General features: G+C 40.5%; 1 protein-coding gene across 1 annotated transcript in view; it reads left to right on the forward strand.

Moving 5' to 3' along the window:
* Positions 1–24143, forward strand: part of atg4a (autophagy related 4A, cysteine peptidase) — a 57322-nt gene extending 33179 nt beyond the window's left edge. Inside the window, exons 7-13 of the mRNA XM_072270930.1 lie at positions 2628–2707; positions 4055–4239; positions 4786–4864; positions 13686–13831; positions 20782–20838; positions 21503–21614; positions 23086–24143. Coding sequence (XP_072127031.1) covers positions 2628–2707; positions 4055–4239; positions 4786–4864; positions 13686–13831; positions 20782–20838; positions 21503–21614; positions 23086–23150 — 724 coding nt within the window. The 3' untranslated portion in view covers positions 23151–24143. The remainder of the gene's footprint in view (positions 1–2627; positions 2708–4054; positions 4240–4785; positions 4865–13685; positions 13832–20781; positions 20839–21502; positions 21615–23085) is intronic.
* Positions 24144–25475: the final 1332 nt, after the last annotated feature.

A 25475-nucleotide genomic window follows, 5' to 3' on the forward strand; every position in this document is an offset into this window, starting at 1 on the left:
AGTGCCTTATAAAGCCTCAGCATGAAATTCCTGCTCTTATATTTCAGACCTCTTGAAATGAATGCTAACATTGCATTTGCCTTCCTCGCCATTGACTCAACCTTCAAGTTAACCTGTAGGGTGTTCTGCACAAGGATTCCCAAGTTCTCTTACATCTCAGATATTTGGATCTTCTCCCTGTTTAGAAAACAGTCTGCACATTTATTACTTCTTCTACCAAAGTGCGTGACCATGCATTTTCCAACATTTTATTTCTTTTGCCACTTTCTTGCCCATTCTCCTAATCTGTCTAAGTCCAGGGCACCACTGCTCAGTACAAGAGGACATGGCTTTAAGGTAAGGGGTGGGAAGTTCAAGTGGAATATTAGAGGAAGGTTTTTTACTCAGAGAGTGGTTGGTGCGTGGAATGCACTGCCTGAGTCAGTGGTGGAGGAAGATACACTAGTGAAATTTAAGAGACTGCTAGACAGATATATGGAGGAACGTAAGGTGTGGGGTTATATGGGAGGTAGAGTTTAAGGGTTGGCATAACATAGTGGGCTGAAGGGCCTGTACTGTGCTGTACTATTCTATGTGCTATGTTCTGTGGCCTTCCTGTTTCCTCAACACACCCTGCCCCTCCATCAATCTTTGTATCATCTGTAAACTTGGCAACAAAGCCATCATCTTAATCATTAATATACGGCATAAAAAGAAGCGGTCCCAGCTCCAACCCCTGTGGAGCACTAGTCACTGGCAGCCAACCAGAAAAGGATCCTTTTATTCCCAATCACTGCCTCCTACCAATCAACCAATGCTCTAGCCATGCTAGTATCTTTCCTGTAATACCATGGGCTCTTAACTTGGTAAGCAGCCTCGTGTGTGGCACCTTGACAAAGGCGTTCTGAAAATCCAAATATACAACATCCTGCATTCTCTTTATCTATCCTGCATGTAATCTCCTCGAAGAATTCCACCAGGTTAGTAATGTTGTGTCAGCCAATCAGGATGGTAGAATCTGGAGAAGGTTCTAGAGAGAGTGGAGTGGAGAGAGTTTCCTGAAGGACTCTCTGGTGTGGGGCTTCTTGGCGGGAGCAGTGGAGCAGGACAGAATGAAGATGCTGCAGAATGCCGTTGCAAGAAGTGCTTTGTGCAAATGAATTGCTCTTAAGGACGAAGGACAATATTCCTGACAGAGTGAGCCAGTTTTCTCAAGATGGTCTTCAAGGGGAGTTTGAAAATATGTCTGGTGTTTTCATGCATACCATGGGTCCAGCACGTGAGTAAGAGATACACCTCCAAATACTCCAGTATGTGTACATTGGACTGGCTTAACTGTAATGGGCCCCGTTTCTTTTTCTTAGTAACTGTGTGATAAAGCTGAAATTGGCAAATATGCTTTCTTTATAATTTTATGCGGTGTACAATCTGTTATTTCTTGCTGACCGATAAATGTGTGTGGGCAGTATTTACACAGCATTCACTCAAGTTAAGGTTCCGTTAATCAGAACATCCCAACTCTCTTGTCTGGTTGAACCCCTAATCGTACTGGCCCTAGACGTATATTGTTTATAAAGGTGACCTTCTCACCACTGAGTCCCGTCGCTGTTAGCCGAGTTGGCTATCGAGCCAAGCTTACATACAGTGAGAGGGTTACACATAAAATCCTCGCAACCACCTGGGTTGGGTTGACTATGAACCCAAGATGCAGTTGCAAAGTTGCATTCCCTAAACCATCATACAGTTGCCATGGGCTTACGCCACTCCCCTGACATTGAGATAATATAATTTCTAAATAAACAACATGTGGCTACAATTTCCTCTGAGGTCAATCATGGAAGTGCAAATAGAGTAACTTTTGAAATCTCAGAATATCCCAGAGCATTTCTAGACAATGTCGTACTGTTTTTGAAATACAATTACTGAGGCAATGTAGGAAATATGGTGTCCAATTTAGACAAAACTAGCTCCCACATGCAGCAATATGATGGTGGCCGAATATTCTCTCTTAATTATGTTTATTGAGGGGCAGTTATGGATAAGGACTTTCATGGGAATTTACACGCTGCCATTGAATCATTTGAATTCATTTAGGGGAGAAGGTTTAATTTTTTATTTGATAAAAAACACCTTGAAAATAGACTAATCATGCAGTACAACAATCAGTGTAGAATTTGTGTTTTAATTGGAACCCACAGACTTCTGACTCAGAGACCAGAATGTCAATAAATGGATCATAATAGTCAGGACAAGTACCCTTTCCTGGAGGGGAATAAACCATCAACGGGACTGGTAAATCTGTGTGACCTGCTGCATTCCTCCAGCATTTTGTGTGTTTTGCTCTGGATTCCCAGCATCCGCAGAATGTTTAAAAAGTGTTTAAAATTCCCCTTCCCTGCCAGTTCAATGGAGTCCCTTTATAGTTTCTTTAAGGTGAGTTACTGGATGTGTTATTCCAGAAAGAATACTGCAGTCGAATGGAAATCCTAATAATGTGTATATTATTAATATTCTAAAAAATGTTTTCAATTTTTTCAATTATTGGCTTCTACCTAATTTGATTTATTTTTCTGTCATCATGTCTAGGAATCCATTTCCCTTATCTCCAAATAGAAATGCATGAGATGAGTATTTGCTTTTTTTCACAGAAAGCTTACGTTATTTGACGACTGGAATGCACTGGCAGTTTACATTTCCTTGGACAATACTGTGGTTATTGAAGATATCAGTGAGTCTTAATAGTTCACTTATTTCATTAACAAGCCACGGTCCATTATTTAAAGTTGCAAGGTTCTGTGAGATTTGGCATAAGGTGGCTAGACTTCTGGTACTTAATATGGAAATCAGCTCCATTATCTGCCCCGCCAGTGGGTTTGTTGTACCATTAATGGGTTACTGAACAATTATATTGGATGAGAAATTATTTCTCTGTCTCTACACATTTCTGGTACAAGTGCCAAATGGCATCTTTAACCAAATATTTCCAGGAATTGATGGGTAGCATTTGCTTTGTACGGAAAAATAAAACACTCTCTTGTAGGAAATACCAGAATTTCTGTTTCTGTTGATCTCATGCCAAACTCAAATGAGCTTCATGAGAAATAGAATCTTTTCTACCAGACAAGTATTGCTGTGAGGCAATTCATTGTTGACATCCCAGTTGTTTAAGTTTCTCTTTATAAACCAATGTTCAGAATATCACCCAACTGCAGTCTACCCCACTGACCCCATTCCCCAAGCAACTTTGTTATTACCACTTTCCCATTGTTACAGATAACAACATGAAATATTTCTAATGCAGCAGCGTTTTGCCCTGAAAAAGCAGAGAATATGAAATCCCACATTTGCTAGTGATATACATGTATTTGCTATTGGAATGTCCTAAGGGAACATATTAAACACACGAATTCTGAAAGGTAGCTCACTGTACTTTTAGAGTAATGCAAGATGGCAAAGGAATACTAGCTTTGTCAACTATACCCACATACCATGAATAAGCATTAAGAAAAATACTGTTAAATGGATAACCAGGTTAATGTCTTGATTAAAATTTAGCTCATTGAGTTGGTCCTAATAATGCGGAGTTTCAGTTACTTGGATTCCACCAAGTGTGATTACCTTTTATGTCCCTTATCTACCTGGACCCCTGCATCCAGATGTGGAAGGCCCATGTTTTCGGTCTTAAGCATACTGGAACTGCATGGCAAGGCCCTTTATCAGAGTGGAATGTAGTTGACACTCCATCATTCAATGTTACTTGTACACTTTTTCTAATTTCCTCTGTGAATCGTATTAATCTACTTCATTTCTTTCTCCTAGACCCTTTCTTGCTTCCTTGTTCCTTAAATTTCTTTGACTATTCTAACATTAAAAACTTCTCAATATGAAATGACAAAGAAAGTTATTAAAGTATCATATTAATGTTCAGTGATCCATCCACTTTTAAGAAAATTAATGTTTTGGCACTGATGCTCGAAGAAGTGGTATATTTTATACCTTTCCCTTATATTCTCCAATGATTACTGCTTTAAATTTGCATATTTCTTAATTTTTTTTATCTTTAAAATTGTTTCAGAAAAACTGTGCAAACATTGGTCTGAGAATTGCAGGTTACAAACTGATACCTCTCTGTACAGAGGTGATGTGCCCAAAAACCAGGCTGTGTCTATGCACCATAAGGACTGGAAACCACTTTTACTGATTATACCTCTTCGTATGGGAATAAACCACATCAATCCCGTTTACATCAACGCGTTAAAGGCAAGTTTAAATCCATCATGCTTTCTAAAAGGCTTTGTCAGGAATTCTCTTGAATTTAATGCTTGCTAGTCCTAAGATCATCTATGTGAAGTTTTTAAAATAAGGCGTGACCGTAACCGACAGAAAGGGGGTGAAGCTTAGCTGGAGCCTCAGGTGGGTTGTAATATGGTTGATCGCCCATCTACTGTTTTGGAGCAGTTGCTGTTACTGACTTCCTCAATACAAAATACAGAACTTTGTAACCCATCATTAATGCTTCAGTCAAGACTCTTGCTTCTGAATTTTCTGCCATCCTGGTAATTCTTTTGCTTAACCAACTGAGTGGAATAACAGTATTGTTCTACGGAGCAGTGTATACCTACAAAGATTAATCTTTTATTTTTAAAAGGCCTGCTGTAGTTTCACAGACCTTTTTTTATACGTGCAGCATTTTATCTCAGATTTTTTTTGTACTGTTTTTGTTTATTCTTGTATTTCTAAAATCTGAGTGTTCTGTTCTTGTAATCAATTTGTTTAATTTTACATCTGATTTCGTTTCCGTTCCAGGAGTGTTTTAAGATGCCTCAGTCTTTAGGAGTTTTAGGTGGAAAACCAAACAATGCTTATTATTTTATAGGATTTCTTGGTAAGTACATGGAGTTTTCATAGTGAACAGAATTCTTGCACTCTGTTGCCTGCTGGAGGTGTTGGATACACTACTTAATAATGTTGAATGCTGCCAAATATGTAAATAATGTAATTACTTATCAGTAAATCAGATCCATTTGGGGGAAAAGAAACTTCAAGTATGGCAGATTTTGAAAATAGAATTGAACAGTTATCACGATACTTTTATAGCTCGGGGTATCTGAACTTGGAGTTTAATTCCAGTGACATCTGCAAGCAAGTTTGTATGTTCCTTCGCTTGCGCATACGTTTCCTCCAAGTGCTCCGGTTTCCTCCCACAGTCTAAAGACGTACTGATTAGTCATTGTAAGTTGTCCTGTGATTAGGTTAGGGTTAAAACAATGAGTCAGACAGCACTAGAAGAGTTAAGCCAGCCAATTGGTGGGAGTGTTCAAGAACATCTTCAATCTATCACTGCTGCAGTTGGAGGATCCCATCTGCTTCAAAACTATGACAATCAGAGCAGGGTGAGCTGCCTCAACAACTATCACCCAATTGCACGCATATCTACTGTGATGAAGTGCTTTGGGAGGTTGGTTATGACCAGAATTAACGCAGTTGGTTTGGCTTGGCAACAACATCTCCTCCACGATCTCCATCGGCACAGGTGCATCACGAGGCTGTGTGGTTAGTCCCTTGCTTTTTTTGCTTTACACTTTGACTGTGTGGCTAAGCATTGCTCCAATACCATATTCCAGTTTGCTGATGACAACCACTGTCATAGGCTGTACCAACGGTAGTGATGATTCAGCAAATAGGAGAGAGATGTGGGGAAGGGAGTATATGGAGTGGCTGCATCACAGCCTGGTATGAAAACACCAATGCTCTTGAATGGAAAATCTTACAAGAAGTGGATAAAGCCCAGTACGTCATGGGTAAAATGGGTAAAGCCCTCCCTACCATTGAGCACATCTACACCCAGGAAAGCAGCATCCATCATCAGGGACCCCACCACCCCACCATCCAGGTGATGGTCTCTTCTCACCGCTGCCATCAGGAAGAAGGTACAGGAGCCTCAGGACTCACACCATCAGGTTCAGGAACAGTTACTACCCCTCAACCATCAGACTCATAAATGAGAGGGGATGATTTCGCTCAACTTCACATGCCTCATCACTGAACTGTTCCCACAATCTACGGACTCACTTTCATGGTCTTTTGTACACTGGTTGAACACCCAACCAGTTGTTGTGGTCTTTCATTGATTCTATCATGGTTATTATTCTGTTACGGATTTATGTCCGCAAGAAAATGAATCTCAGGTTTGTATATGGTGACATGTATAAGTTTGGTAATAAGTTTACTTTGAACTTTAAACTCCTGCCTAATCAAGGCTCTGGACTTGCTGCAATTTCCCTATCACTAAAATAGATCTACAGTGGATGCAATCTCACTGGCTCTCCAGCCAGCCTTGGATCATCTAGACAATAGCAATAGCTACATCAGGCTGCTGCTTATTAATTGCAGCCAAGCATTCAACACAATCATACCCTCAGTTCTAAACAATAAACTCCAAAAACTAGACCTTTATACCTCCTTCTGCAACCCGATCCTGGAGATCCTCAATTCTCAGCAGGAGACCGCTGTCAATATGGTTCGGAAATAATGTCTCATCCTTACTGACATCAACACTGGTGCAACTCAAGGATGCGTGCTTAGCCCTCTACACCCATGACTGTGTGGCTACGTACATCTCAAATGCCATCTATAAATTTGCTGATGACAAAACTATTGCTGACAGAATATCAGATGGTGACAAGGAGGCATATAGGAGATAGATAAGCTGGTTGAGTGGTGTCACAAGAACAATCTTGCACTCACTGTCAGTAAGCCAAGGAATTGATTGTGGATTTCAGGAAGGGGAAGTCAAGGGAACACGCACCACTCCTTATCCAAAACACAAAATACTTTGCAAATGCTGGGGTCAAAGCAACACTAACAACTCACTCTGACTCACCCTGTCCTCCTGCCACCACAACAGGGCTAGAGTTCCCCTTGTCCTCACCTACCACCCCACCAGCCCCCGGATCCAGCACATTATCCTCCGCAACTTCCGCCACCTTCAACAGGACTCCACCACTAAGCACATCTTTCCCTCTCCACCCCTCTCCGCTTTCCGCAGGGATTGGTCCCTCTGCAACTCTCCACCCAGAACTGATCCCTGTAGGCGTAAGTGCTACACCTGTCCCTACACCTCCTCTGTTGCCACCATTCAGGGCCCTAAACAGTCCTTCCAGGTGAGGCATCACTTCACTTGTGAGTCTGTTGGGGTCATCTATTGCATCCGGTGCGGCCTCCTCTACATCGGTGAAACCCAACGCAGATTGGAGGACCGCTTCATCGAGCACCTCCACTCCATCCGCCACAACAGACAGGATCTCCCGGTTGCCACCCACTTCAACTCTGCTTTACATTCCCATTCAGATATGTCCATACATAGCCTCCTCTACTGCCATAGTGAGGCTAAACTCATGTTGGAGGAGCAACACCTCATATACCATCTAGGTAGTCTCTAGCCCCTTGGTATGAACATAGAGTTCTCCAACTTCCGGTAATTCCCTCCCCCTCCCTTCCCTATCCCTATTTCACTCTGCCCCCTCCCCCAGCTGCCTATCACTTCCCTCATGGTTCCGCCTCCTTCTACTACCCATTGTGTTTTCCCCTATTCCTTCTTCACCTTTCCTGCCTATCCCCTCCCTGCTTCCCCTCCCCCACCCCTTTTGATCTTTCCTCTTACTGGTTTTTCACCTGGAACCTACCAGCCTTCTCCTTCCCACCCTCCCTCACCTTCTTTATAGGGCCTCTGCCCCTTCCCTGTACAGTCCTGAGGAAGGGTTCCGGCCCAAAACGTTGACTGTTCGTTTCCATGGATTCTGCCCGACCTGCTGAGTTCCTCCAGCGTGTTGCCAGTCCTTATCCAGGGATCAGCAGAGGAAAGATTCAAAGTATATTTATTATCAGAGTACATATACAGAATACAACTCTTGAGATTTGTCCTCCCACGGGCAACCACAAAACAAAAAGCACCGTGGAACCTGTTCAACAAAACATAAAACACCAAACACCCGGGGGAAAAAGGAACAAATTGCACAAGTGGCAAAAGCTGAGTGTACAGCATGCAGAATGTCAATCATCAAACTAGGAATCCAGTGGCATGCAGCTTAGCTCAGTTCAGAGCTGCACTGCTACCTACTGCAGGCCATCTTCACCAAAGAGCCCCAGTCTACATCAAACCATTCAAAAACAGCATTTAAAAAAAATAGAGTAACCAGAATCTGGGACACACGCAATATGGACCTCAAGTCCAGCAAGGGCCACTGGATCCTTTATGCCCACTTAAGAGAAGAGAATGGGCTTCAAATAAATATCTCATTCTAAAGAAGACATTTCTAATGGTACAGCTTTCCCTCAGCATTGTACTAAACTGTCAGTGTTTGAGTGGCTGGAGTTGGACCCGCACTGATGGGGAAGTCCAGTCAGTTCAGCCACAGATGTTACTGACTCCCTGTTTATCTGAATACCCTTTTAATAATTCTGTTTTAATATAATCATCCCTGCAGGTTTTGTGAGGATTTCATTTTTATTGTTTTTAATGTTTTAATCAGTTAACATTGATTTAATTTGAGCTTGTTTGCTTTTGCTATGCACTTATCCTACTTGCTCAGTATTATGTTTTTAATGATGTTTCACATCTACTACTAAAAAAGTGTTGAAAATCCATATGTTTTTACATTTTTTTCTTCAGTTCATTGTCTTGGGTGTTTCTAGATTTTTATACTTCCTCATTTGGTACTTATCTTCCACATGCTCCATGGCTTCCATTATTCATCTTTTTTTGGGTCATTTACAAATTACAGATCAAAGGGAGCTCATACTGCTATGCTTCTTTGATCTGGATTATAACCTAGTCCAAAATTGTTAATTATACTAACAAATTCTGTTAAATTAATTTTAAGGTTTTCCTTGCAAATCATTTCTGGTTCTCAGTTAACCTTGCTATTTCTTCATTGGGCCAGCTAGCCATCTTCAAACGCTGAACTGCTGCTTTGTATTCTAATCAGCAAGTGTTCAAACCACCTCTGGAGTTAAATCTTGCTGTAACTTAACTTGACAATTAAATTATTCCATTCGGTGGAACTGTGGTTACTGGCATATTCCTTGACCGAATATATCTAATTAAGAGTTCATGACCAAAAAAGTAACAGAGATCTTGGAATTTATTTTAAAATTGTGGCAGGCTTAATCCCATGACTCTGCTGGTATAGTGGTATCAGAAAGCCCATCAAGCTAATAAGTGGGCTGGGAACAGCAGAAGTACAGTTTAATTATCGCATTAATAAATTTAAACACAGTCCAAGCCCCACCAATCCTCAACTGATCCAAACCTAAAGACTCACAAAATTGACAAAATCTAAACCAGGCACATACAGTTGGGTCCTGTCAGCTGAGGATCTATCATGCAACTTGTTTCTAATTAGACACTTCCTGTTAATATTAATCTGGTTGAATTTGATTATGAATGCTATTTTTCATCTTGATTCTCTCTTTTAACAGCAATAATTTATTTTTTTATTTAGAGTTTCAGCAAGGTAACAGGGCCTTCTGCCCCAGTGAGCCTGTGCTGCCCAATTACACCCAATTGGAATGCGCGAGGAAGGGCCCACCTCGGAAACACATACAGTGACAGGGAGAACATACAAACTTCCAGCAGACAGCTGTGCAATTGAACCCGGGTCACTGGTGCTGTTGTAGCGCGATGCTATTTGCTTTGCTACTGTGCTGAGCTATTTTTTTCCTATTGTAGTAAATTCTAAGTTTGGTTTTCTCTTTGGACCTTGAGACCAAGCAGTAAGTAGTAGGGACAGGAGCAGACTTTCAGCTCCTTGAACCATACAGTAGGATCGTGGCTGATACAACATTCTTCCAATGACTGAACCCTGAGAGAGAAAATTCTTCCTCATCACCATCCTAATTGGATATTTCCTCATTCTCAGACTATGCCCTTTCTTTCTGGATTAGTCCTGAAAAGGAATTATCATCTCAGTGTTTACTGTGCTCAGTTCCCTAAAAATTTTAAAAGTTTCAATCGAGTTGTCTCTCATTCTTCCAAACACCAATGTGTAGGGTACATCCTTTCCCAGCTTCATCTTTCCAAAGTTCAAAGTATATTTATTGTCAAGGTCTGTATACCATGTATGATCTTGAGATTCATCTGCTTGCAGGCAGTCACAAAACAAAGAAACACGGTAGAATGCATGAAAAACCCCACATAACAAAGACCGTCAAACATTCAATGTGTGAAAAAAAGAACAATGCATGAAAACAATGAGAAAAGTCGACCAGTGATACACAGAACGTGAACCACAGAGTCCACAGCCATGGAGTCAGCTCACCACTGAGGCAGCATAGGAGCCTGATGGGTGCAGACCACAGCTGCAAAGTCAGTTCAGCACTGAGGCGAGTAAAACCTCAAGGAGTCCTTTCTCCTCAGCCCCAATGCCTTAATTTTTTAACTCTGGCTCAGTGCTTAAATTGGCTAAGCATCAGTTTGTTTTTCAATCCACCACTTCAATCCAACCCGAAGTTTACTCCAGCAATAGCCGCCACTGCCATTGCTGGAGCGAACTTTGGGTTGGATTGAAGTGGTGGATTCTGGAGAGCCCGGTTCACTGTACCCTTCAGGATACTGCAAAAATGTCAGATTGTCCTGACATTTCAAAAGAACAACTCCCAAAGGGAAACTACAGTCTGCGGAATGCAGTGATTGTAGTCCGGAAAAAGCATACTTAGTGGAATAGTTTTCAGTTTTGTTAGCTGTCTGCAGAACACCAGCATATATCACCAGCACCATCTGCCTGCTATCATCCTCGTGAACCTCATCTAGACTACCTACAGTGAGGTAAGAAACAATAGAGATTCTGCAGATCCTGAAACTCTTGAGCAACACACTCCCGATGCTGAAGTCCTGGTGAATGGTCTTGGTCTGAAACTTTGACTGTTTATTTCCTTGAATAGAGGCTGCCTGACTTGCTGAGTTCCTCCAGCATTTTGTGTGTGTTACCTAAAATGAAATAACATTTTCCTGAAATTGCTGATCTTGTACAGTTGCAGTAAGATTTCTGTGCTTTTATACCCCAACCCCTTATAAAAAGGAACATTTTCATTTAGCAATTGTATGCCAGTTTTCTGAGTTTCATGCACAAGAACTTCTAACTCTTTTTATTCTGCAGAATTCTGCATTCTTTATCCAACTAATGACAATAAAACTCCAATAACTTGTTATCCACTACCTCACTTATTTCAGGATTTGAGGATGCAAGCCACCTGGGCCAGGAAATCTTTTGGCCTTTCAGCCTCCTGGTTGAATTCCAATTTTCTTGTTATAATGATGATACTTAGCTCTTGCCCAGCATTATTCAGTACTAATGACATGATCATGGTATCTTTTACCATTAAGGCTGATGTAAAATATCATTTTGTCTCTTCTGCTATTTCCTTGTTCCCAATAGTTATTTCCTGAAATTAATTCTCCAGCAGACCAATATTCAGTTGGACCTCTATCTTCCTTTTTAAATGCCTGAAGAAACTTCTATGATCTGTTTTTATATTTCCTTCTTGGTTGCTCTCAAAAGTACTTTTTCTCTCTTCAGCTGATTTTTCTTAGGCTAGATTCTGAAATTATCCCACTCTTTGGAACTTCTGTTTATTTTTTAAGATTCAAGATTGTTTAATGTCATTTTCTGTACACAGATGTAAAGGAGAACAACATTATTGTTATTCCAGATCCAATGCAACATAAAAGATAAAGAACACAATAAAGATATATACAATAGCTTATATACATTGATTGTATGTCCATAAGGTGACAATAGACTGTACATAAGGTGACTTCCAGGAACTAATGATGTAGTGGTGGGGTTAGTGAGTGGAGGTGTTGATCGTCCTTACTGCCTGGGGAAAGTACATGTTTTTGGGTCTGGTGGTCCTGGCATGGATGCAGTGTAGCCTCGTCCCTCATGGAAGTGGGACAAACAGTGATGTGTGGGATTGTTCATGATGTTTCTGGCCCTATGTGTTACTGCTTTATGTGTTTTCCCACACAACTTTAGATTCTCCCTTTCTACTTGCTGTTGGTTTGTCCTTCCCATAGAACGAGGAGATGGATGAACAAACAATGGCTAATCAATTAGGCAGATCTCCTTCTAACTGACTTGTATTATTGCCGAGTACCTTAATTTCTTTCTTAAATGTCTGCCACAGCTTATCCACTGATCTTTCAACCCCGTCCATTTAAGCATAATCTGTCTCATTCCATTGTAATTCCCTTTATTTAACATAAACACGGATGATTTGTTACACAGATTTCTCCCTCTCAAACTGATTATGAAACCCTGGCGTATTATGACTGCAACTTTCAAGTTCAAGTTGAGGCTTATTGACATCTGACTGCACATATACCCAACTGAACGAAACAATGTTTTTCTGCACCACGTGCACCCAAGGGGAACTGTTACTCAAAGGTCATTTAACAAACCTGCTTCATTACCCAGAAAGATGATTTAGTGCTTGGTGATTCTGATTTTGACTATCTTAACCTTCCACGTATTTTTGCACATTCAAGCAATCCTTTCTTCTGAAACCCTACCTTGTAAGTTATAAACTTACTTCATCATCCAAACTGTTGTTTATGATACATTTTAGCATTGCAATCACTAAATTCTGCTAGTTCACTGAAGTACATTTTACGCACGGATGGTAGAAATACTAAAAATACTGATTGTTTTCTCTTTGATCTCCACATCTGCCTCAGCCTTCCCTTTGTTGTCAAGGAGAGAGGGGCCAGGACCAGGACAACCCCAGAGCCAGTCTCCCAGTACAGTGGGTGCTATTTCTACCTGCCACTTTGTATACGGCCTGTTGCTCACTCATTAGCTCCAGATCGGGTGGTGAAGCAATGATGGCTTTCAGAATCAGGCTGTAAGGCTGGAGTCATGACAAAGCCATAGTGAAGGCTCTTCATAAACTTCTCATTAAAGGGATTGCCCATCAAATGCTCCTCTGCAGACTTTAATATGCCAATGGATAACACTGAACAGTGCTGTAATTTTGAAGAAGTAATGAAGAGTTCATGAAATGGTTCCCTCATAGAAGGAAGCTGCTAACCTATAATGGCCCATAATGGCTGTATGTTAGATCTGACCAGCTGGGAACATTCACCCTCCACCCTACAAGTTCTGTCCTTTCAAAAACTTGTCCCGTTCCCTACTGACTGCTAGAATTGAATCTTCCTCGACTACTGCCCTTGCAGCTCATTCCGGACCTAACCACTCTGTTTTTTTGTAAAAAAGCATCCTATTTTGGTTCTTTTTGTCAATTACCTTCATCCTCTGTCCCCTGCTTCTTGGCATTTTTGCTGAAGAGAAGAGTTTCTCTCTATTTACTCTGTTTGTATTATAATTTTAATACTTCTGTCTGGCCCAACATAATTCCACATAAACCTGAGGACTATTTTCTGATACCCTGAGCTTGTCATATATAGTTGGTTTGTTTTGGGCTCATGTCAGATAGCCAGTCTGAAATTTGTACCAAATAAATTGTACTGATTTTAATATACCATTTTACAATGATAATGAATACTGTGATGTTAGTATAATCAGTATGTGTGCATATGCATAAGAAATCCTCATTTAGAGGATTTGTATTGAACATTCGATAAATTTTATTTATTATGGTGCTACACTGAATACCAATGACTGAAATATGTTTTGCCATCTGTATAGGAGATGAATTAATCTATTTGGACCCCCATACAACTCAGCCTGCAGTAGACACAGAGGATGTTGGGAGACTGGATGACTATAGCTATCATTGCCACCGAGCGCCACGTCGTATGAAAATTACAAATCTTGACCCTTCGGTAGCTTTAGTGAGTGATGCAATCTAATCCTTCCTTTGCTCTTTCAACCAGAAATATCCCATATATGAGGAGGTTCATGAAAATGATTCCAGGATTGAATGGCTTGTCATATGAAGAGTATTTGATGAACCTATATTCATTGGAATTCAGAAGAATGAGGGTGACCTCATTGAAACCTATTGAATGCTGAAAGCCCTTGAGAGAGTGGATGTGGAGAGGATATTTCCTATGTTGGGAGAGTCCAAGACTAGAGGACACAGCCTCAGAATAGAGGGGAGTCCTTTTAGAATGGAGATGAGGACAGATTTCTTTAGCCAGAGAGTGATGAATCTGTGGAGTTCTTTGCCACAGGCAGCTTTATCTATATTTAAGGCAAAGGTTAATATATTCTTGATTGGTCAGGGCATGAAGAGTTATGGGGAGAAGGCAGGAGATTGGGGCTAAGAGGAAAACTGGGTCAGCCATGATGAATTGGCAGAGAAGACTCAATGAGCCAAGTTCTCAGACATCCCACCCTGCAAAAACTCATTTCAGGGAGGTAGCACCCCACCCCCCGCAACCCCATATCCACCCACCCCATCGACCTCCAAAGGTGTATGTAATACTTTGTTTAGTGATTTTGTCTAATTTGTAAACCAAGTTGGGTATATGCAGCAAATGTAACATTAAATATGTACTTATATTATATTATCATGTTTATTCTATTACAACTTTAAGCAAGTCTACAGGGAGTTTGGCAACTATAAGTCACTTGCAAGTGGCTGATACACTCAATTTCGTTTCTAAAGGGGTTTATCTAACGAATTTAATATTAAACACACAGCGCGTATTTTCCTTGCATGAATGTAGTGATAAGTCTATAATAGTGGTCCCAAACCTCCGGGCCGCGAAGCATGCAGCAGTAGCCGGAGCGCACCCAGCACATCTTTAAGAAAAAAGCTGAAATAAACAAGGTAATTAATTAGGTGCCGCCCGGCACGTAAATGTCAGCCCAGATCAGAGACGACGCAATCGGCAATTGCCTCTGATCTGAACTGATATTTACGTGCTGGGCGGCACCTAATTAATTAGCTTATTTGTTTCGGCTTTTTTCTTAAAGATGTGCTGGGTGCGTTCCAGCTACCGCTGTATTCTTGCGGCCCAAAGGGTGGGGACCACTGAATTATAAGTCACTTATAAGTCAATAGCATCATAACATTTTAAGTAATGTTTGGATATTAAACACACAGTGCATATTTTCCTTGTATGAACATATAAAATCATTGCAACACACCAATATCGCTGAATCAGTGGGAGCCCTGGGCTTGTTTTCCTGAAACAACACGGTCCTATCGAGGTGTGATGGGAGACAGCGATACTCGAAGGGGGTTCCTTATGTCCAGTCTATTCCGCAATTTAGTTTTCGTTGCATTCATTACAGAAAACTCCGCTTCACAGCAATATGATGTTGGAAACGGAAGCAACGTTTTCAGTGCTTTCGTGGCTATCTCAGTATATTCAGCCTTGACTTTGATCCAGAATGCCGGCAGAGATGTTATGTCAAACATACTTTTCAGCCCACTGTCATTTGCAAGCTCGAGGAATTGATCTTCTTCCCGCGCTGACATGGAAGACTCACTGGGGACATTCATAAATGGGTCATGGCCCCACTCCTTTGCACGTCTTGGGTCACTGATGACCTCGCGTGCGTTAAAATTCAACAGTGGGCGTGACAGGGAATGAGGAAAGGTGCAAATGACTCATATCGTTTCATATCGCCAAATCATATTGTTTCCTTGCAGCCCAGTGCTTGGGACCACTCTTAGCATGAAGAGAGACCAATCAGGATGCTCACTCTTCCTCTCAAAAAAAGTCTATTTCCGGGATATTGTATATAATTTCCGGGCGTCAGGGAGCCACTATCAATATGCAGGAGACTCCCGGAACTTCTAGGAGAGGTGGGATGTCTGAGTTCTGCTCCTATATCTTATGGTGACCAGACTCACCATGTGTGCTGTTTAGTTTGTGTGCTGCACATTTAATGCAAATGGTTGGCCTCAATGAGTTGGAACATGGGTTTCTCTATCAGTCACATGAGAAGTACTTGGATGGGTCAAATGAAGCAAGACCTTTGGCTCAACCACTCTTAACATTTATGCTACAAAATGAAAATCTGAGCTGCATTAAAATTTCTTCTGACAAAGGTAGTTAATCTCTGGGATTCTCTGCCCCAAAGTGGTGGAGGCAAGATGATTAGATCTAAGGTGAAGATATTTAAATATTTGAAAGATCAAGAAATTGAGGGGTTTTTTTGGGAACTGTCTCAGAAGAGGAGCAGAGGAAAGCATATATAGTCCATTATCATATTGAATAGCAGGGCAGGCCTGAGAGGCCTGTTGGCCTACTCCTGCTCCTACTTTCTTTCTCAACCTGAAATGTCAGCTGATCATTTTCCTCCACTGATGTTGTCTGAACCCACTAACTTCCTCCAGCAGTTTGTTTGTTGTCCCAGCAATTGCAGCCTCTTGTGTCTCCTTTTCCTTGTATTCTCCAGCTTCAGATCTTTTGTAGCTCTGACAGTAAAGCAGAAACACAGTGTTAAAGAGGAAGAGACAAATAATAACAATTCTTTGTGAGGTACTGGACAGTGCTCCAGATCTTTGAATAAATAATACAATTTATTTCAGAAAGTACAATAGCACCATCTACTGACAAAATTATAACCTATTATTAAATAGCAAATTAATGTCAATGACATAGAATCATAGAAAACTTCAGTGTAGAAACAGGCCCTTCAGCCCATCTAGTCCATGCTGAACTATTTAAGCTGCCTGTGCCATTGACTTGCACCTAGTCCATATCCCTCCAAACCCCTTCCATCCATGTACCTATCCAAACTTCGCAACTTAAACAGTCAAATCAAAACTACCTCCACTGGCAGCGTGCTCCACACCCTCGCCAACCTCTGAGTGAAGAAGCTGCCCTCATGGTCTCCTTAAACATTTCACCTTTCACCCTTAACCCATGACCTCTAGTTGTAGTCTCAGGTCAACCTCTGTGGAAACAGCCTGCTTGCATAGGCCCCTCATAATTTTTCATACCTCTGTCAAATCTCCCCCAATCTTCTTATGTTCTAGGGAATAAAGTTCTAACCGATTCAATCTTTTCTTATATTCTAGAATCATAGAATTTTTATAGTACATCTTAAAGATTGCCAGTAGCATAGAATTATCTGAAGAACCTACATAGATACACCATGCATGAAGACAGAGATTTCTCACAATGTGTCACTCAAAGTTTCAGAGAGTATTGTTAGGCAAAAATTCACAAGCTACGGTTGAAAAGGGGTTTCATTTCTGGACAGAGTTTTATTTTCCCTGTAAACGTCTGAATTTTTATTTATCTTATTTAGAGCTACAGCATGGTATCAACAAGCCCAACAAGCCACTCAATTACACCATGTAACCAATTGACCTACTAACCCAAACACGAGGAATTCTGCAGATGCTGGAAATTCAAGCAACACACATCAAATTTGCTGGTGAACGCAGCAGGCCAGGCAGCATCTCTGGGAAGAGGTACAGTCAATGTTTCAGGCCGAGACCTGACGAAGGGTCTCGGCCCAAAACGTCGACTGTACCTCTTCCTAGAGGTGCTGCCTGGCCTGCTGCATTCACCAGCAAATTTGATGTGTGTGACCTACTAACCCATATGTCTTTGGAATGTGGGAGGGAACCGGGGCACCCAGAGGAAGCCCACGTGGTCAGACAGCAGCAGAATTGAAGCCATGTCACTTTAATAGTATCACGCGAACCACTAGGCTACTGTACCAGCCACGGATTGTTGTAACAGATTGACCAGAATCTTGACTTACACGGGTAATTGATATCGAATTACAGGAATTGCATTGCAGTGTTAGGTCAGGGCATCATAGAATATTATGGTACAGAGGGCTGTTATTTGGTATCATATGACTGGACACTCTCAACTAGATGCTTAGTCTAGTTCTCTTCCATTTCCATATAAACTCAGGAGAAAAATGATTTATTTCCTTATTATTCCTGAGATGGGATGAAGCATTCTAACAACCCTCCATGTCAAAATATTTTTAATCTCAGTATATTTCTCCTACAATCATCTTAAGTATCCCAGTTATCAACATGCTGACCAGTGGGAATGATTTATCCCAAATTACTTTATCAAGATCCTCATTGTGTTTCTTGTTTCTGTGGCATTTGTAAAATTTGATCTAGTATCTCATTTTCATTAGATTGAGATATTTTATAAATTAACATCGAGTTTGCCACTGTTTTACATCCTACTAAATTCATGGCACACCATCTGCTTGGAAGTGTCACCCACTGATTTTATCTTGCATTAAAATATCATGCACCAAATTTTGCTTCCTCCTTTCTTTCCCTGCACATTCCCCAAATAACCTAACACAGAATAAAAATACTTTTTTCTCTAGGTCATACATCAATGCCACCTGACTGAGTAATTTATGCAGCTGTGTAGAGTACTGTGCAAAAGCCTAAGACGTTTGCACTGTACTGTAGTAGTTTTTATGTATTACGCTGTACTGCTGCTGCTGCAAAAAAACTTGATGTTTGTGATTGAGAACAAACCTGATTCTGTTATGGGTCTCTAATGTGGACTGAGAGTGGGAAGGGAGCAGGGAGAGGGGAATCATGGTGGGGAAAAGTGGAAAGGAGAGGCGAGGGAGTGGGAAGCACCAGCGAGACCTCCTGTAATGATCAATAAACCAACTGTTTGGAATCAAATGACCCTGCCTGGTGTCTCAGGGCTGGGTGTGTCTGCACCTGCGCCAGCCCCCACCCCTGGCACTCCTTCTCTGCCACCTGTCCCACACCACTTCCGTGATACTCCTCCCTCACCACTTCTAACATATTCTGCTCCCTCCATTTTTACAAACTCACTCTCTGCTCCGCAGTGACAAATAAGACTACAGTGCAAAAGTCTTAGGCTCCCTAGCTTTTGTGTCTAAGAGTTTTACACAGTACCATGTGTGCCGTGCACAGGAGCTCACTTCCATGCTTAACCTTGCATTGCACAGAGCAATTAAAGTAAATTCTATTTATGGAAAATGGGTGATCGCTTCCCAAACAGACACTCCCCATTAACCATGTCTAGGGGCAGCACAGTAGTGTAGTGGTTAGCACAACGCTTTACAGTACCAGGGACCTGGGTTCAATTCCTGCTGCAGCCTGTAAGGAGTTTGTATGTTCTCGCCGTGACCGTGTGGGTTTCCTCCCACAGTCCAAAGATGAACCAGTTGGTAGGTTAATCGGTCATTTAAAGTTATCCCATGATGAGACGAGCCTTAATTCCGGGGAATTGCTGAATGGCGTGACTCGAAGGACTGGAAGGGCCTATTCCATGCTGTATCTCAATAGATAAATAAAAATAAATAAGCAGCATAAGTGCAAATTTTTTGGTAATCAAGGGTCAATATCCCCAAATATAGACTAATGTATTGCTTCATTTTGTCCAGTGAAATTGTAGGATCTATTCAGAAGGATTGCTTAACTTCTCATTATCTATCTGACAAGTACCGGGACTCTCTGTTTGTGTGAATGGGTGGGTGGGTGTGGTGGGGGTGGGAGGAAAAAGACTTGTTTTGCTTTTGTTTTGTTGCTGCTTGTATTGTTCTGTTCAGCATTGTGGGCACGCTATACTGGCGCCAGAATGTGTGGCAACTTGTGGGCTGCCCCCGGTATGTCTTTAGATTGTGTTGGTTGTTAAAGTAAACAACGCAATGCACTGTATGTTTTGATGTATGTGGGATAAATGAATCTGAATCTAAATCTAGAATCAAATGGAAGGAGTTTCAGTTTTATGATGGCTATTATTGGTGCAGTACAAACAGGAGAAAGTCTGCTGATGCTGGAAATCCAAAGCAACTCACACACTATGCTGGAGGAACTCAGCAGGCCAGGCAGCATCTATGGAAAAGAGTACAGTCAACGTTTCGGGCCAAGACTTTCTTCAGGACTGATGAAGGATCTCGGCCTGAAATGTCAACTGTTTACTTTTTTCCATAGATGCTGCCTGACCTGCTGAGCTCCTCCAGCATTTTGTGTGTGTATTATTGGTACAGGTTCTATCCAAAGACAGGGTAGTTGCTTCATCTTCTTCCAAGCAATGCAAAATTGACTACTTACAGTATCTTTCACAGAGTGCAGTAAACATTCTCATTTATATCTCCAGGGGCGTCTTCTCAGAAAATTTTCAACTTCACTTCATGACTCTCCTTATCCCCTCTCTACAAAGGGTGAGAGTCACTACACTGTAATCAGGCATATAGATGTGCAGTTTTGTATTATTTTCAGACTATCAGAGGTACAAGGGCTTCTTCAGAAGCAGTGTGACTCACTTTTAAGGCTTAGTATACCATCACCTTAGGGGTCGAAGGAAATTATGTGTTAGGGGTTCTGAGCTATGAGGGGACTAGGATGGTGATGTGATGCCACAGATTTCATCTGTTTGGGGAAAGCAGGGAAAACAAATTGACTCAATTGACTCTTCAAAATAAAGACTCTCCTTACACCTCCTGAGGCAAATACTAGGAGCATCAGCTTAGGGTTTCCTCGTCTTTTTAATTCCTCACTTCCAGTAGAGAATGAGTTTGTTAACAACACCAAGTGAGCTTAAGGAAAACTGCTTTAGGTGTAAAATGTATGAGGAGGGGACATTGGCAATAATACTGAAAATGAAGATTAAACTGTCAGCTTCTTGTATCTGTCAGCATGATAGGCTGCACTTTCATCCACGCAATTCAGTTTGCTAACTTTTAATTGCATATTTTAAATCTACAGCTGTCAAAGTACACTATTTAAAATATATAAGTTAGATGTTTAGACCATGATGCCTTGTACAGTATATGATTGCGTATACATGTATGTATGTGTATACATGATGCTGTCACTATTTTCCTTGACATATGCTTCTTATTACAGGGATTTTTTTGCAACACTGAAAGGGATTTTGAAAATTGGTGTAATTCTGTACAGAAGGTATGAAATTATTGTTTTTCAGTTATACATATTTTAAATAATTATTTATTCTCTTTTTAGAGCAAGGCTAGTATTTATTTTCCATCTCTATAAGACTGTAGAAAGCAGTGGTGAGCAGCCACCTTTAACTCCTGCTGTCCGTTTTCAGTTTGAGATCGGTTTCTTTTCACCTTCTCATTTTCTAAGCTCATCTTGCTGTCTGGAAAAATATAGTGGTAACACCTGACATTAAAGGCAGCACAATCTTTTTGGTCATTGAAAACCATCGCTCTTCTTCCACAAATATAACATGCACTTGTAGGTATTTATTTTGTTCTTTGCTCCCACCTAAACAAGTTGTCTTTTACAGAAGGAGGTTTGGCACTTAAGAAAGGATTCTTAGGAAAGAGTCACATATAATACTTGTTGGTGTCATCAACAGTGGCATTTTCTGAGACTGGCCTCACAGCCAAATAAATTGTGTGTATACCGTGGACTCCTCGTCCCTTGAACTCTGAACAGACAAGAGAAGGATTTTACCGTTACCAGCTTTCCCTGGTTCTGATTCAGAACCGAGACAAAATCTGCATGCTGAGCTGCAGTTGTGGATTATCTCCCTAGTCTATATTATAAAATGAAGACTTTCTGTAGTTTGTGCCTAATGATGTGAATGTCAAATTGATAGGAAATTCTGAAGACGCAAAGTTTCCGGATGTTTGAACTGGTCGAGAAGCATCCAGCTCATTGGCCCCCATTCATTCCTGCAACCAAACCTGAAGTACAGACCACAGGTGCAGGTGAGGCCTCTGCAAGGACATTTATTATTTAATTTATCCCACTTCATGAGCAAATGGCAGAGTAAACTTAATGGGCTGAGTGGCCTAATTCTGCTTCTATGTCTTATGATCTAATAAGCCAGTTGTCATTTAAAAACATCATATCTAATATGTATTTTCTACTGCACTCCCTAGCAACATTCTGTGCCAAAGCTATGTCCTGTCCTACATTCTGCCCGGTATGACATTCACCCAGTTCCTGTTCAGTCATTTGCTCTTGTCAACAGCAACCTCCCCTCTCACAATGGACTAATTCCACATCAGCTCAGGCTTCTTCCCAGGATTTCTTTCAAAGAAAACACACTGCTCTCTTTCCTTCCTATCTGTTATTATTTCTAGTGTATAAAATCATGAGTGTAGATGAAGTGAATACATACAGTATTTTTTCCAGGGATTGAGAATCAAGAACTAGACGGAATAGTTTTAAGGTGAAATTTAATAGGTACCAGAGGGGCAACTTTTTCAAACAGAGAGTGGTCCGTATATGGAATGAGCTACCAGAGGAAGTGGTCGAGGCAAGTACATTAATGAGATTTAAAAGGCATTTCGACAGCTGCAAGGATAGGAAAGGTTTAGACCGATACAGACCAGACATGGGAAAGTGGGGCTAGCTTAGATGGATATCTAAAGGTTATGGAGAAAAAGGCAGAAGAATGGGGTTGAGAAGGAAAATAAATCAGCTATGATCAAATGGCAGAGCAGATTTGATGGACCAATGGACTGAAAGCAATTTGTAAGAGAAAATAGCCTAATTCTGCTCCTACATTTAATAGTCTTATATCTTGCTTGGCACAGTCCAGTTGGGTCAGGGTGCCTGTTTCACACTATATGACTCTATTCCACCACGGACTGGAAGAGATGGTCCTCAACATTCTGTACTCCTTCAGAATCTTCTTTACATTTTGCTTCTTTCTCCATGTCTCTTCTCTCTCGACTTTTCTCTTACAACTTGTTTTACCCATGATTCATCCTTCAAATTCCTTGAACCATTTGACGTTCCTTGGGTTTTTGTGGTCCTTTCAACAGATAATGGCAAATTGTTTCTTATTTTGTTGTATCAAAAAAATTACTTGCTTAAAAAAGTAGGTATTGATAAATTACATTGGGTTAATTCTTTCTCCAGTGCAACGCACACAAAATGCTGGAGGAACTAGACAGATCAGGCTATAGACAGGAATAAACAGTCGATGTTTCAGGCTGAGGTCCTTTGTCATCCTTGCTCTAGTTTACTGTCCCTTACCATTTTAACTGCTGTTGAATAATCCCATGATTTTGCATTGCCTGGTACTATGAATCAAATAGTTTTTGATTATTAGCCTGAAAATTGAGATTTCAGGATTTTCTCTTCATTCTTTATATATTGTGAAGTAAAACTCATGTTCACTTTGTAGCATTAATACTTTTTTGCTTTTGTATTTTCTGTCATTCCCAGAGTTTGTGGAGCCAGCTGACAAAATGTTCGAATCAGAGGAAGAATTTGAAATCCTGAATGTCTGAAGCATATGGTCAGACTCCCTCCATGCATCAAACTTTGTTGCCGAGTGACAGACAGCAGCAGAGACTCTCCACTGTCTTTACCAATCGAGCAGCCTTTTTAACAAGTGCCTGATTTCATAAGGATAGAAAAAACTTTGCAACATGATCAAAGATAATGAAATAACTTTCATTTAATGAGCAGGTTCCCTGCTTAGTAGTTTACTCCCAGACTCTTGTCTTTAACTTTCCTTTGAGCAAAACAAGGAAAGACCGAGTTTTCCAAAGAATGGATCCTCTTCATTTTCAGGGATCTAATAGAAACACGTAGTAATTAGACAAAGTTCTTGAGAGGATTTGATGTTATGGGGCAGGACGATATTGAGAAAAAGATCAATTCATCTCAGTTGAAGAGGACCTCTGATACAGAAAGATTATAGTACGATGCAGTTCTTGCTACATATTTATGACACCAACATCATGTAGGTATCTGGAGGCCATCACACTCTTCAACAGATGAGATTTTTCCCCTTCTTTAACGAACTGTATGCTGGACTGCATGCTTCATATTGTAACAAGGACTCTCTTTAATACTGCATCTTCATTGAAGTCTTCTGATTTTTTTGTAAGTTGAAGAACCTAAGAAGATTAATTCTGTTAATTAATTTTCAATATTACTGTATGTAACTCTGTACATAATATAATCCACTTTTGGTCAGATACGTACTGATTGTGCATTTACAATGTATTTATAGCATCCCATCCAATATCTTACACACTCCATTACTGTTCATCTGTTTGATAGTCCCAAAATACTCAATACAATTTTTAGTGTAACACACAGCCATGCAATGTTCTTACGTACTGTATCAGTGTTAATTTTGAACTCCCAAAAAAATGTTTGTTTGGTTATTGTTAACTTTGAAATATAAAAAGGACAGTAAAGCACTGTACAGTACAAAAATGTATGTAAGATAAGATTAATGCATATATAAAATATGACATCCAAGAACTGTATGCCAGCTTGAAAATTGTGATTTTTTTTAAAGATATATCTCATTTAGCTGTTGAGAATTTTAGATAACAATAGCAACTTCTTCTCACGTCAACGTAGTGCGTCCTGCCCCACAAGACTAGCTCTTTTGTTGCGGCTGGTGCACAGCTGAACTAGTGAGAAAACACTGAACTTGTATGGATAATGCTGGACTTAAAACACTACCCTTCAGAACCTCAACCTCTGTGCTCAGTAGCTTCTTAAATTAAGTTCTCAATCAACCTTACTAGGAAAATTCTGAGTATAATATAAATGATACGAATTTTTAATAAAATAGAGCTTGAAATTTTGCTGAATTTATCTCTGAGAGTAGAGTCAAGTCACAGAGATAATAAAGTCATATCCATCCTCCTCCTTATCAGAAACTCATTTCACCGTTTCTTTTTTTCTCCCCTATCTTTTGCTACTTAGTTCATTTTATCTATGAGATATCATTCCCTGCAAATTTGATTGACTATGAAAGTCCCCAGGGCTACAACACACATATTCATTTCTAGTTTAATCCAGTAGTCCTAAATTTTAAATAAGCACTGAACCATATTAGTAGCAGCAAAAAACTTAACCAAAATCAAAACAAAACAATTGCTGCCAGCTGCGACGTCAGATGGAGTTGTTATACTTGCGTGATGCACCCTGAGCTCCATTGAAATGATTGTTCCAAAGGGAAGAATTCCTTTTTTCGATCCTTTATTAGCAATTAGCAAACATTCAGTCTTGAAGTGGAGAGCAAAGTTATGATCTCCACGGTTCCATGCTGCAAAATAAACATGAATACGAAACTTATTCCCTTTGCTTTTACTACATCCCCGGGAATGTGACTAGTTACCGTATAAACAGAATAAATGTGCAACACAGAACATGTGGCTCCTACAATATTTTAAAGTAATATCCAATGTGTTGACACCATGTGATTGATTTTTCCCTTCCTACTCAGCATTCTGAAGGTATCATTTACTTTCTCATGCTTTGATCATTCTTCCTTTTCCTCCAATACCATAAGAGAAAGGAGCAGAATTAGGCCATTCTCCTCTGCCATTTGATTAACATCATCATTATGTGCCATGTCATATGACATAGGGATCATGGTCTTCCATCTGCCTTTAATCTGAGTTCTAATAAGCTCTTAAAAATTTTTGCCCATCCAACCCATCATGAGTGTCGCGCTGCTGACTGCAACTTTTTCTTCCATCAGTTTTCCCTGTCACTGCAAGATGTTCCAGCTTCTCTTTCCTCAGTGCGTGTCCCAGTAATTCCAGCTGCCATTTCCTGATTGATGATATCAGCTCTCTTCTTAT

Source organism: Mobula birostris, chromosome 10 (assembly GCF_030028105.1).
Source record: "Mobula birostris isolate sMobBir1 chromosome 10, sMobBir1.hap1, whole genome shotgun sequence".
NCBI classification, from domain to species: domain Eukaryota; kingdom Metazoa; phylum Chordata; class Chondrichthyes; order Myliobatiformes; family Myliobatidae; genus Mobula; species Mobula birostris.